This window comes from Larus michahellis, chromosome 5 (assembly GCF_964199755.1).
Source record: "Larus michahellis chromosome 5, bLarMic1.1, whole genome shotgun sequence".
In the NCBI taxonomy this organism is placed as follows: domain Eukaryota; kingdom Metazoa; phylum Chordata; class Aves; order Charadriiformes; family Laridae; genus Larus; species Larus michahellis.
Genome location: NC_133900.1, coordinates 8,930,022 through 8,944,102, shown reverse-complemented (window position 1 = coordinate 8,944,102; position 14,081 = coordinate 8,930,022). Strand labels below are relative to the sequence as shown.

Here is a 14,081-nt window from a genome sequence, read left to right as displayed (position 1 = left end):
AAAAAGGAAGATCTGTTTTAAGCAAACTTGTGAAAATATTTTATCTCAAGTATTATCGTCTTCTCAAACTGTCTCCCTTTAAATCCGTAACTCCACAAAGGTGTACTTTAAATTTAAGTACCTTTTGAAAGATACAGAAAAGCAAATCTTGCAGCAAAAGTATGGAGACTAAAATTCAGCTAAAAGGTAAGAAGTAAATTTTCACACGACTTTCATCAGCTGAACATAAAAGCATTGACACAATGTTGAAAGACCTTTATCCGAGAGCAGCAGGCTACCAGAACATGCCACAATGTCATATGTAATATTTTCTGTTTAAATTTAATGAATTAATTCCAACTGCTGTTTACCTGCAGTGATTCCTTCGCTTCACAAGCAAACCAGGCCATAAACAGGTTTACACTCTCATACTGTTTGCTTATTCACCTCCATGCTCTTTACCACATCACAAATTCATATCAAAACACAGATAACGTTAACGGAGAACAATCCGTAATCCCCGACATCCTAGCAGCGGCACTCTGACTAGGATTTAACAAGCAATTGACATATCACCATTAAGGCTTGCTTTGGACAACAGTAACCCACAGCATGTGTATATTTACCTCAAATGTATCCTAAAGACCTATCCACTGATACTGAAAATAGCCAGAAAATATACGAATCACACAAAAAATATAAACAAGCTGTAGAGCAGGTATTAAGGTTGGGTTATGACAAGAAAACACTCTTCACTCAATGAGAATGACTTACTTCGCAAACGGTTAGTTCGTAAAATGATAATTTTCTTTAACGTGATTTTTTCTTCTCATAACAAAGTTTAGCATGAGGTAGAAGTACACTTTTTCCTCATGCATGCACAGCCAGATACGCCTTGATGTTCATGTTTAAATATAACAGCAACAGAAAATTCACTAAAGCTATAGTATTTAAAATAAAAGGTATGATGGAAACTTATTATTTCCCAACCTTCCCCCCCCAGAAAAAAAAAATCGTCTTGCAAAATGCAATTCACAAAAAGGAAGGGGCTGCACCGTGTTAAATTGTTTTGAGTATTTGTACACCTTTTCTTGAAACGCCTTACGGCAACCTCAGACCTCCACGCAACCAATCCATGACACATTTAACATAGGAAGAAAAAAAAAAAGCACCAAGGAAATAATAAAATAAATAAAAAACCCGAAAATGATGGAAATAATAATAAAAAAAATCATTTAGCTATTTTTATCATTTACTTTAACGCTTACCACAAGAACGTGAAAAACGGGGAGGAGGTACCATGAACACCAGGTTAAAATATACCCACCCCTAGCCGAAAGCTTTTTGGTGTTGATGATTTTGGCCGCGTACTCCTGTCCTGTGGTGATCTTCATACACCGCCTCACCACGGAGAACGCCCCTCTGCAAACCCAGAAGGGGACAAAGTGTCAGCCCCACCGAAACGCTGCCATCACCGGCCTTCTAAGGGGGAGGGGGTTAGCCAGAGGTGTGATGCCGACAGAATTCCCTCCCCCCCCCCCCAAAAAAAAAAAAAAAAAAAAGGGATTTCCCCCCCCCCCCCCGAGGGACGGCCAGTATTTTATTTTATTCACCAAAAGACTAACTCTGATCAGGAGCGCCGGTACAAGCCGTATGGCCGACCCCATCCCCGCCGGCTACCGGGCGGAGGGAGGGCACGCTGGCGCACACACACACCCCCACACCCCGCGGGGACACCGCGTGTGCGTGTGCCCCCGCGGTGACACCGGGCCACCGACATGGCGATGGGGGCCCCGGCCCCGCGCCGCCTCCCGCCCCGCCGCGAGGGGGCGCCACGCCCCAACGGCCCCCCCACGACCGAGCTCCCCCTCAACGGCCCCTCACGGCTAGTTCCCCCCGCTACTGCCAGCGGCCAGACTGAAAAAAAAAAAATAAAATAAAAAATATAATAAATAACCATATGGCCGAGGGCAGCTCCCCGGGGCCGTACATACCCCGGGGGTGAAGGAAAAGGCGGGCGCGGAGCCCGCTCCCCCCCCCCCCCCCCCGCCCACAACGCCCCGGTGTGTGGGGCTGGAGACATGGCGCCGTCGTCTGCCCCCACCCCGCCGCCGGTGGGAGCGGGGCTTCCAGCACCGGTAAGACTCAGGCACCGAGCCCTCAACAGCCAACCGCGCCTTCCCCTCCCACCCCCGGCCCCCCAACCGCGCTCCGGCGGGCTCCGTCCTTACTTCCCGAGCTCCTCGAAGAGCTGGTACTCGTCGGTGAAGCGGGTGCAGGTGGCGGTTGAGGCCATCATGAGGGCGGGCGGCCGCCGGTACCTCCGGCGGCCAGGGACGGCGAGGCGGCGGAGGGCGGCGGGGCTGTGAGGCGAGGCGAGGCGAGGCGAGAGGCGAGGCTCCGCGCCGGCTTCTCCTCCTCCTCCTGCCGTGACGGGGCTGCCTCCGCGCCCTCCTCCGGTCTTCCCCCGCCCTTGAGGGAGACAGATCAATAAATAATAACCGTGTCTCTCCCTCTCTCTCCCCCTCACAAGCCCGCCGGGGGAGGCGGCACCGAAAAGGAAAGCAAAACCGGGGCGGGGGGCCAAGGGCTGCCTCCGCCTTCCGCTCCCGCTCCTCCCCGGGGGCCGCCGCCGCCTCAGCCCCGTCTCCCGGTGCCGTGCCTCCCCCTAGCGACCTCCCTCCCGCCCGCCCCGTCGGGGAACGCTGTGGGGCGGAGGCGGGGGGTGACTCTCACACTACGGACGGGGGAACCCACCGGGAGCCAGGGAGGGAGGAAGGAGGAGAAGGAAAGGACCGGACCCCCCCCCGCCCTCTCCGCCGGGGCTCCCCACCGGGACGGGCAGCGCTGGCGCCCCCTCGCAAACGGATGCACCTGCGCCCCGTTCCCCGGAGACCGCCTGACGTCATAAACCGCCGGGCCCCGCCCCAGCACTGTGGCGTCACGGCGGGCGGGGGGGGGGGGGGGGGTGTGTGTGTGCTACGGGGACAGGCGGCGGGGGGGGCACAGCGCGTGCGCCGGCGGAGGCGGGGGGGCGATGGCGACGTCACGGGGAGGTCGTGCCGAGGGACGCCCCGTGTGCCCGCAACCCCCCGGCTCCTTTTCTGCCCCCCAAATTCCCCCAAAACGCGGCTGTGACGACACAAGGTGACGGCGAGCGGCTGCCTCCGCCCCCTGCCCTCACGCTCCCTCCTGGCCCTCGCCCCCCCCCCCAAGGTTTTCCCGGTTAAAATAGCGCGTAATTGCGTCATCGATGAGCGCAACTGGGCACAAAGGGGCGGGGGGGGGGGGTGGGGGGTGGGGAGTGTCACCTGGCCGTCTGAATTGCATCGAAATTCAGGTCATTTTGCTCTAAATGGGTTAAATTTGGAAGGTCTTGGGATTGTTTTAACGCTTGTGAGAGCAAAACTAAAAATGCTGTGGAAGTAAAGCATTTATGTGTCGGAATTTGGGGGGGGATAAGTGGAAGAAGTGTCCAGATTCCGTTTATCCAGAAGATTTCCTCCTCTAAAATAGTTCATCGCGTAAGACAAAGAAATGCGACGGGTTGGAACTATATGGATTTTCAAACCCCAAACTCGCTGTTTCCCAATTTTGATTTTTTTTTTTTTTTTTCCTTTAAAAAGCTTGTTAAACACCCGCGTGCCGCCAGTGCCGTCGTACCTTCACTCTCGCTTCCGGCCTAGGCTTTGCCAACGGTGATTTGCTTCGCTTTGGGGAAATCGCCACCGTTTTGCATTTATTCCTTTCTGAGAAACTAAGCGGTGGCAAGAGAAGTGCCGAGTTAAATTAGGGGAGATAAGCAATGAGCTAAAATACATCTACAAAGGTTTTATTTTATATTAAAACTCCGGAGTTTCCGGAATGAGAATCCAGAGCTGTGGTCCTGTAGGAAGAGTTAAAAACCCAGCAGCTCTTCCCTAAACTAGGGTTTCTCTTCGTAGACCATCCGGTCGTAAAGCGAGTATTTAGCTAAACCCAAGATTACTCAGGTTTTCAGGCCGTTTTCTGTCGAGTCCGTAAATGGCCGTTGCATTTCTCCACAAACTAAATAGACAATATTCCGAGCTCTCCTCGTAACGAGAAATCTACGCGAATGACCTTCTGAAAGCTCTCGGACTCCTTCGAAACATAAGCAAATCGGCAAGTCTGTATTTCCAAGATGAGAAACCAAACGAAAACCTCCCTTTGGCTGTCGAAAAAATAAAGCCACGTAAAGCAAAGACCTTGCAGGATAGCAAACTCGTAAAATAAATACCATTTCCTTTGCTACAAGAAAATCGTGCGCGCACAACGCGAACGCGTGAGCCCGCGGACGAGGGTGATTTTTTTTTTTCCTCTGGGGGAGGCAGAATACACTCAAACCGCTCGATTCATGGTATAAAGGCGGCAGCGAAGGAGGTTTTTGAAACCCGTGAGCAAGTACGAAGCGTTTGCTCCGTAGGTTCCTCTCCAGGGAATCGCTGCGTGCTGCACGACGAGCACCAAAAGACCGGAGAACGTTTCAATTTAGACCAGCAAATTTGGTCCAAATTTGGTCTATTCTTGCTTGAAGCAAGGATAAATCTATTGTTGGGTCAGTGAAGGGAAGGTGCATTAAAAAGCATTCAGAGCGGCAGCGTGTTTTTTAGTTCCAACAAAAATATAACGTGCGAGTTGCGCATAATTTTGTATATATCTGCATAAATAACACAATCAGCAGTACTGAAACCCCAGAGTGGTCTGATGATCGTGAGTATTTATGGGGGCATGTCTGCCAGGTTCCTTATCTATATATACATAAATATTCCAAAATTACAACATATTCCCATCCTATGTAATTTTTTTCCTAATAATACATTCCGACAACAAGCATTTGGCCAAAGCATGTGCCCTGCATTTATTATTTAATAAAAAATGTTCAGATGGAATTATTAAAGTCAACTCACTTTCTTTTCTTGCTGTTGTTTTTATTTTTTTGGGGGGGGGCGAATGATATTATAAGGACGCATGATGCAAACCGAGGGTTTTTTAAAAAAAATAAAATCCTTTTCGGTTTTTTTCCCCATTTCCCAATCTGGGGGGGGGGGAAAAAAAAAGTCCAAGAAGGAGCCAAGGAGTTCTGACAGAAATATCAAGCATGAATTTTCATAATTGGCGCTAAGGAAAGAAAATAATTATTTACAAGATCGGTATCATAGGACTTGGAGAATTTCCATGAGGAGAGATACCAGGGAAGTGATAAATAGCTTGGAAACACTTCAGTTCGGCGGGTTTTTTTTCTTGTTGCAACAATCATCTCTTAAATACAGTTCACTCTTGCGGTGAAAGAAAACCGTAATTTGTAGCTGCCGTTCAAGCACTCCGTGTGTTCTCCAAATTCTTCCTGAGTAGACCAAAGCGGCCAGAATGGCAGCCAAGGATCTGGCCCACCAGGGGAACTTCTCAGAGCTGCTTAGAGCTTCGGGTTTCTATTAAGGTCACAGAAACAATTAATCCAGGGTCGATCTGGTGGAGGCAGAACGTCAAATCTCTATCGTGAACCCAAAAAAAAAGGCTTAAAAAACATCCCAGAGCTTCTCTTCTCCAGAAGCTTTTTTAAGAGAGCAGTAAGCAGTTCAAGTCTGTAAGAAACTGAAAAACTGTTCCTCTAAAGTTCCTGCAGCTTAATGAAATGTTGCAGCTCAGTGGAACGAATCGTATATTCAACTTTAGAATCTGAAACAACATTTATTGTGGCAAAGGAAACGGTATTTATTCTACGAGTTTGCTATCCTGCAAGGTCTTTGCTTTACGTGGCTTTATTTTTTCGACAGCCAAAGGGAGGTTTTCATTTTGCTTCTCATCTTGGAAATACAGATTTGCCGATTTGCTTATGTCTTGAAGGAGTCTGAGAGCTTTCAGAAGGTCATTCGTGTAGACTTCTTGTTATGAGGACAGCTCGGAATATTGTCTATTTAGTTCGTGAAGAAATGCAACAGCCATTTACAGCCGAGGTCTAGACAGAAAACGGCCTGAAAACCTGAGTAATCTTGCGTTTAGCTAAATAGTCGCTTTACGACCGGATGGTCTCGAACAGAAATCCTTGGTCCTTCCCATGGTTTCACGTATCCCTGTAGCAAAACGCTTATTGCCTTGGGGCAACGGTTTGAAAACATTGAAGGCGGTTGCAGGTGCGTTATTGCAGTAAAGCTGAAAAACTGCAATTCGATCAATAAAATATCGCTATCTTGTGGATGTAAAACGTGATCCCTGTGCCTTGATCGAACATTGAAAGTATCATCGTTTTTCCACAGAGGCTCGCATTGCTAACGCATGGCAAACAGCCCTGAGCTGGCCGAGAAGGTGGTGGTTCATCCAACGAGCAACAAGGAGACGAAGGAAACCGAGATCTGTGGGATAAAGCACCAAAGCTTGGCGTTTCTGCTAGCGCCATCAGCAGGGAGGGCTTGGGATGGAGGAGAGGTGTCAAACTGGGCAGAGAAAAGAGGCAACGCTGTGTGGGAGCACAAGGAAGGGAGCGGTGCGAGACGGCAGATGAAAAGGGGAAATTAATCCAACGGACCTGCGGTGGATGGAGTTACACGGCTTGTGTGGTGAGAGACAAGACGAGAGACGGAGAGTAAATGAGTTTTCTAATAGGAATGGAGAATCGCAGGAGCACACCGACTGAAGAGGACAGGGAACAAAAGGAGAAAACTTTTTCTAAGAAAAAGGAACAAGTGAAGGGAAATTGGAAGACAGCAAAACAGTCGCTAGGGTCAGAAACAAAAATAATCAATGTGAAAGGGGATAGAAGAATGAATATCTGAAGACAGCAGGAAAAATGAGGAGAGGTTAATCAAAAAAAATCAAATACATATGTGGAACAAGGAAAGATGCAAGAACAGGACAAAAAAAAGGATCAACCGTGAGAAATCACACAGGAGACAATATATGTGTTTGCAGTTTATTGCAATAGTTTGAACTGGAGGCAACAGATTCCAGGTCAGTGCTCAATTATCTGTTGCAACATGTCTCATATCTCTTATTTTCTCACTGGAGCTGTTGGACTCTCCGAAATAAAGCTGTGGTGGGGCAGAAGTGCTGCCAGCGCCGCCTGGTCGGCATGCCGGAGACTCACTCCTTGCAGCCTGTCATTTCCAGGGGATGATGGTGGCCTAAGGTGTGTCCTCACGTCTTCTGCCGGAGCAGCTCCCTCCCAGACACCTTCTGATCGGCGCTGGCTCCGGAAACTGGTCCCAGCCCCAGACACCCCAGTGAGTCGCGAAGAGCCGCGGTGGAGCTGCTGAGCGACCTGCCCTAGAGCGTGTTTTCTCTCCACGGAGAAGCTCTCTTGCTCAATCCCTTGCTGCACTTGTTCCACCGCCTGTGCATAAGCACTCAGAGAAGTAGATCCTTGGGAACTTGAAGGTTCCCGAAGAAAATTAATTATTTACCCATTATTTACACTCCTGGCAAGCACCTTACTGCCTGACTATGGCAGCGTGTGTGCTCGCTCTTGTTCTCCTGCTGGAGCACTCTTACGAAGGATTAATTTACTTGCCAGTGAACCAGAAAGATGTTGGCAGAATAGCTGATTTGATAGCTCAGCGATTCTGTCACGCTCTCGGTATGCAGGAGACCAAGACTTCTCTCTGGCCTAAAAAAGCATTACTCCTGACCGACTCGGAGGCGTTGCTGGACATTTACCTCCTACCTCTAGGAGGAATACAGGGAGAACTAGGTAAAAACTTAATGTTTGTTGTTTTTTTCTTATTTGGGGCAAGGACAAAAATACAGGCTTATCAAAACTGAGATGGTTTAATTGGTTTACGTTGGAAAGGCAACAAAGACTTGATAAGATACAGGTTTCGTCTCAGAACTTTAACTAATACATTTTCCTTCTCTTTTATTTGAAGGTATTTTTAATGAAGAATGTTCATTTAATCGTTTTGAAGAGAGTGATTTTTTTTTAACGTGCTTTAACTTTAAGCTGAGTAATTTGTTATGAATTCCTAGCAAACAAAATATTACGTTATTTACACAGCTTTTCTTACAAGCAAGTAGCAGCAGAGCAACACTCCAAGAATTATACCTTTTGCCACTGACTTGCGTGACGTGCATTTGAATGATAGATACTATTAAAAAAATGATATTTCAGGCTGTGAATGAATTAGTCAATGGAGCAAGGACTGGAAGGTGAGGAGGAAGAGCAGAACACAGAAAAGCAGGAGGTCACTGTCTTATGCACTTAATGGCTGAAAACACGTGAATGGGATGCCAAATTCAGGAATTCAGTGACAAAGTCAGCAAACACCACTGCTCTAAGCAGTAATATGTGGAGTCCTCAGATCTAACGAAGGAAAGAGCAGTGATTAATTCAAAGGGTCCAGAATGCTCCAGTAACAGTATTATAAACTGTAAGATTTAGGAGTGTCACTGCACAGTTCACAGTATATTTTTAAAAAAGGGAAGGGGATATTTCTCCCCCTCAAAACTGAGCCAGTGACCAGCTGGATTAGTACGGGTTTCATCGTGAGTTATATTTATCTGCAGGCAAATCGCCCTTCCCGTATGAGCTGAATAAGGACCTATCCCAGTAGCTACTAAAGTAAATGGGATTCTTTTCCTTGTTCTCCGTAGGTCACCTGCTGGACGTCGTAAAGAGAACGGCTTGGACAAGTTGAGCTGTAAGTATTCTTAAGCTGTAAATATTCTTTAGCGAACAGGCTAGCTTACAGTCTCCTGAGGTTACTGCTGAACCTCAAAAGTCATTTTGGAGAGCCTTTTCCAGGCTGCGCTTTTCTTCCGGGCGCTAGAGCCGCAAGAGCTCCCAGGCTGAATTCAGTAAGACCTCACGAGGCTGTAGACTGAGCATCTGTGTTTGCTACATACAACGTCCAGGAGCTGATATCCCAAATGCTGTCAATAACTATATATTGGGGTGCGCACCCACATATGCATGGCTAGGCTACAGTTAGACGGTACAGCAAGGAACAGATAAGCACAAAAAAAGAAATTAAATAATGAAAATTTTCTCTACAGCAAAAATATCTTTGATGTTAATTTCAAGAATTAAAATTGAATGATTCCAAGATGCCACTGAAGTCTGGATTTTCCTGCCCATCAGCTGGCTGACACAGTTTACATTTAATAACTTCAAGACTTCCTTCCTTCAGAGTTGCCAACATTAACAAAAAACTGCTCTGGTCTGAAACATAGATGTGACAAATACAGACATAACTGTGACAAATTCCTCTGAAATTCATATAGACCTAGCTGTCATTAAATTCCTCCCCGCTCTCCTTTGAGGAGGAATGGGAAAGAGATCTCCCACCTAGGAGAAACAACCGTAGGTAAGATGCCAGGGAGATATGTTGACAAAGCTTCTTGGAAGGAAGGGTGAAGGAAGAGAAACAACAAAACTCACCTAATCAGACCCCAGAAACTCAAGTTACTTTTGGAAAATCTCTCATGAAATCTTGTCTGTACAAGGGTACGGGTCTGTTCCGACGGCGCTCACGTCACGTGTAGGAGCGGTTGAACTACTTCAGGGAAGCTCATATTGACAAATATAAGCAGATCAATCATTTACGTAAGACACAGCTTTGGGGTCATTGCAAGCTCACTTGCAGGGTTTCAGGAGGCATCATCCCTCCAAAGCGTTAGCAAAAAGCCCGCCAATGTTGCAGGTGGCGCGCTGCAGAAGGCGGCATGTGCGGCAGAAGCTGAAGGAGCGGAGAAGGGATGTCCTGGCGAGTGAGTGCTGGCTCGATGTGCTTCTGGAGCCTCCTCTTACCGCTCTTCAAGAGGTTTGTTTGTTTGTTTGATTTCTGTGCTTTCCAAATGTTTCTGGAAGTTTTAGCACCAGCCTTGAGCCCGGGATGACTCAGAAAGGATAAATATAGCTCCTTCCAGAGTTCCCAGGGGTTTGTTACTTTTGGTTCAGTGGTGATAGACTCTGAGAAATACATGCATTTCTCTGGCGTGGCAAGAAGCCTGATTTTAACGTCATATAAATTCAGGAGAACTATATGCATATGGCAAAGCTGGCTATGACAACCTCCATATCATCAAGAGTATGAATTAACTATGATCTCGGCTGACATATTCCACAGAAGCTCACAGGTCTACAAACGAAATAGAAAACACAGGAGTCTGCATTCGCTCGTCTGCTGTGCTCCCCGTGCGTTAAGTAAGCTCCATAGAGGCATCAGAGGATGTGGGCAACTCCAAAATGCTACAAACCCGCTGTGACTGGTGTTATAAATCCGGTACCGCAGCTCCCACAAGGACTGTTAGAGGAAGAGGCAATGAAAAGGAATAGGAATAATATGATGTGCTTCAGTTATTCCTAAGTGACCCCAAAAGCCTGCAGGATATTACTGTTAATCACAACGAGGAGCAAACCCTAGGCTGGTCTAACCAGCGACTGAAAGTCAAGGATACATAACAAAAGTTCAGACCATCTCTACTCACGTGGTAGAAGTGGCGTGCAAACATTTAAGTCTTGCTGAATCTTCACTCTGCGTGCTTTTTACTGATTGTTTTGTAAATATTTCCAGGCATTTCCTAAAACAAACGAGGGAGGTGACTCGAAGTAATTTCATCGACCATACGTTTTAGATTCAGAGCATCCTGGTGATGAAGAAAGCTAAAGAAGGAAGTTAACTAACAATGTCCCTTGCTTCCCATACAGACGGCATTCCCAACATGGGAGACAAAAAGGCTTTCCAAGAGGAGGTGAGGTCAGAAACAAGCAGTAATGGAATTAATCAGAGCGGAGAAAAGAGCCAGGCTTGAATTTTAGGGGGGAAATAAGTCAATGTTGAGATCTTAGAAGACGGGGAATATCTGCAGAGTGGTGAGAAAAAGGAAGTATTTCGATGGCAATAGTTTGGACAGATTGAGTCGAAGAGGGGAGAAAAGATTTGGTCAGAAAAGGGGAAGATCTTGAAAGAACCAGCGCTGAGACAGCGTTGACTGGGAAGAAGGCTGACTTTTGAGAAAAACACAACTGAAGTACTTTTGGAGGCTTTAAATAGAAGAGAAATGCAGTAACCGGTTTCATGACCTAGACAGCAGGGAGTGCTAATAGTAAGAGAAAAATTACAGGAAATAAGAATAAAGAGATGTACAACTTCCAGACAGCTAGCCTGTAGACTAACGTGACTTTGTCAGAATGCCATTTCTTGCATCTTTACATATTGCACTCTGCGTATTTCCGACTACTCAGAGCAACAAATATATTCTTATTTACTGGCCAAAAAATATCGAGTAAAAACGATTCCTTGAATTAAATGCAAATGGTCCAAGTCAGTTCACTGGAACAAAACTATTTGAATAAGGGAAGTTTCGGTTTCCTTTACAAGTTGGAGTTACTTTGCAAAATGTAAATTGGTAATACAAGAAACCCCTTTTTCTTTCTTTTTGTTTTCGTTTTAATCATTTGCAAGAGCGCCAGCGTTCCCCAACGTTTCCTTTACCGCGTTATCTCGAGCTGCGCAGAACATTTATTGTTGTAGCGTGAAAGATCTTGATAAGGGCCCAGCTGTGAATGTGACCGCTGTGTTTCAGCCCTATGTAACGTGGTATTTGTTCTCCCTGCTTTTGTGGTACAAAGGGCTACTGTAATGATCTTTACCATTCGCTGGTGATTAAGCAAATTAAAGATGATCCCGTCAGTTCTCTAACCGAGACTTTTCTGCCTACTTTCTCTCCAGATACACATTGAAGTGCAAAACGTTTGCTTCTTGCTTACATCGGGGTCAGTTGAGGGCAAGCGTCTTCTCCAGCCTAGCCCTTCACCACCCTCTTGCTTGAAACAGAGAGAGACGTTTCACGGTGGGACGTTAAACCGAATGAGAGCATTTCCAGGCAAGGGGCAACATCGGAAATTCAGTATTTTTTTTCTGCTCACCTTTGCTATTCAAAAACTGCATGGATAGCTTAGAGAAGGAGTGAAGGAAGGGTGACCTTAGCCAGAAGGCAATGCCGTACAGGAGCCTCCGCTGCAATTGGAATGAATAGGCAGCTTTGTTAGACTCCTGTTTGGAAAGAGCAAATAACAAATAACTGTCTCCGGCAGCCCCTACGTTGGGTGACGTGCGTACCTGAGAAGCTCAGAGGCTTTGGCTCGCCAAGTTGGGGTGGGATGGACACCCCTTGTTTGGGAGATCCTAGCAAAGAAAGCTGTAGCAGAGAGCTTTCGGAAATAGCGTGTTACAGGAAGGAACTTGAACTTGGCCTGCGTCTTTATCAGCTCGACAGCACTATCTTCCTTTCAATGTATTAGCACCAAATAACTTTTGTAAGTAACCAGAGGGAATTTTTCACGCTTGGAGCACTAGTTTTTCTCTTGGAACTGTGAAATATGATGGATGTGCTACTATCATTTTTATTTCAAGCAAAATTGATGGCCAGTACAGGGCATAGAAACCTGCTGAATTAGATTCATCTCCTTAATTGTATCTAAGCTTTGGCTCAAGTAAATATTTTTCCAGTAATTATTATGAAATATAGCGTGATTCATCTCCCAAGTAATGATTAGCCACGTGCAATGTATTCGTTTATGCTTTATGTATACCTTTACTGGTTATTTTGTCTGTAAATACTGATTTAGCGCATTAATCACCAGAATTAATCAACTATCTTTTATTTTTCTATTTCTTTTATTTTTCCTGAATACATTTTACCGCACCCGATAGTACTGGCTATCGGCATGGAACAGCAGCGGGAGTGCAATGATAGCTGCAGGAGCTCGGTAATTTAAGATCAACGGGAATTACACGTGTACAGTTACGATATGTGAATATTCCACACTGTCTCCTCCAGTTGACACAAGCTACAGATAAGCTGCTTCCCCATCCAGACTTCTGTCTAGAGAATCTTTCTGATTCAGAATTTCAGGGAGGTCTTTCCATTTATTTTAGATTAAGGAAAAAAAAAAAAAAAAAAGACCTGGTGAAGTCCAAAGGAAAACAAAAAATGCTATTTCCTGGATGATACCCTGCAGAGAAGCAGCTTCTCGGTTTCTCCATTGGAAAACCATCGTTCCTTCAGCTCATTTTTTTTCCTCTGTGATTCCACCTTCCGCAGCCCAGTACCACAAAGGAGAAAAGAGCACCTAAATAGCTTAGTCACCCTGGGAGGCTTTTCTGTCCCAGCCTTAGTCACGCTGTAGTCACGACCTTAGCGAAGCGTTTCTTCCTTTGAACGACAATACCAGAAGGCCCAGGAACAGTGTGGTTTTTTAACACACAAGCTGGGTTCCCAAAATAGCATCAAAGTGATGTCACAAACAAAGTAACTACTTCTCCGTGCAAACAAGTAGTCTGACTGCAAAATTATCATTGGAAATTAATGGTCCGTTCAGTTCTCTCTTGAGTTTTGGCCATCAGCATAAAATGCCAGAAATCAATTAAAATATGACCGACATATGAAATGAAGTATATAAACCCAGCAGGAAATGGTAACATATTAATGGACGATAGACAGACGTTAATTATATGCGCTCACCAACGAGAAAACTTGGGTTGCCGTACCCTGGGAAAAGCAGGGATCAGCAGTACGTCCAGAGAGCGGGTTGTAGCTAGATACTCCATCGCTGCAGGCAGGAAATGCAAAGGGTGGAAAAAACACTATTACAGAGGAAAATAGCGTAACATCAGACACGGGTAAAAATTTCCCATACTTAAACATCGTTTAAAGGTTAACTTTCAACTATTTTAAGGTATTTAAAATATAAACAGCATTTAAAGATTTAGACAGCATTTAAAGTATTTCAAAAGTTTCTGAAGTACTGTAAAATTATAAATGTATACCAGTATACGTTCAGGATAATTGAGAATTACAGAATAACAGGGCGGTGGATGAACTTTGTAAGTCTGATGAACTCTGTCCTGCAGTGAAACGGGTGACAAAGTTCGTATCCTATTGGAACCCTTCGGTTTTAACGCGATAGAAATATGAAAGAGCATTACATTACTGCCCGGAGGAGCTGCTATATCCCTCTTCCTTCTCGCGCCAGTGACATTACAGAAGAGCGGTAGCAATACAGACAAACTATACTACTAGCGAAGAGACGCATTTAAGAGGAAACTCCTTTCATGTGATGTGTAGGAGTAGGAAAGCATGCCGAT

The 14,081-nt window shown here is 45.8% G+C and overlaps 1 protein-coding gene and 1 long non-coding RNA gene across 51 annotated transcripts in view; one reads left to right on the top strand and one right to left on the bottom strand.

Annotated features, from left to right (window-relative positions):
- The window catches only part of CAMK2D (calcium/calmodulin dependent protein kinase II delta), a 158,805-nt gene extending 155,949 nt beyond the window's left edge, over positions 1–2,856 (bottom strand). For 49 of the 50 annotated variants that reach the window (XM_074588521.1, XM_074588523.1, XM_074588537.1 and 46 more), the window contains exons 1-2: positions 2,211–2,633; positions 1,307–1,401 (exon numbers count right to left, since the gene is read on the bottom strand). In XM_074588521.1, coding sequence (XP_074444622.1) covers positions 1,307–1,401; positions 2,211–2,278 — 163 coding nt within the window. In that variant the 5' untranslated portion in view covers positions 2,279–2,633. Of the gene's footprint in view, positions 1–1,306; positions 1,402–2,210; positions 2,634–2,736 lie in introns of those variants that run through there. The other variant, XM_074588556.1, reaches the window with a different exon arrangement.
- LOC141743726 (uncharacterized) lies at positions 2,034–12,879 on the top strand. Its single transcript, XR_012587181.1, has 4 exons — positions 2,034–2,117; positions 6,255–7,684; positions 8,584–8,630; positions 11,664–12,879. It is a non-coding gene; the product is annotated as an uncharacterized LOC141743726 (long non-coding RNA).
- Positions 12,880–14,081: the final 1,202 nt, after the last annotated feature.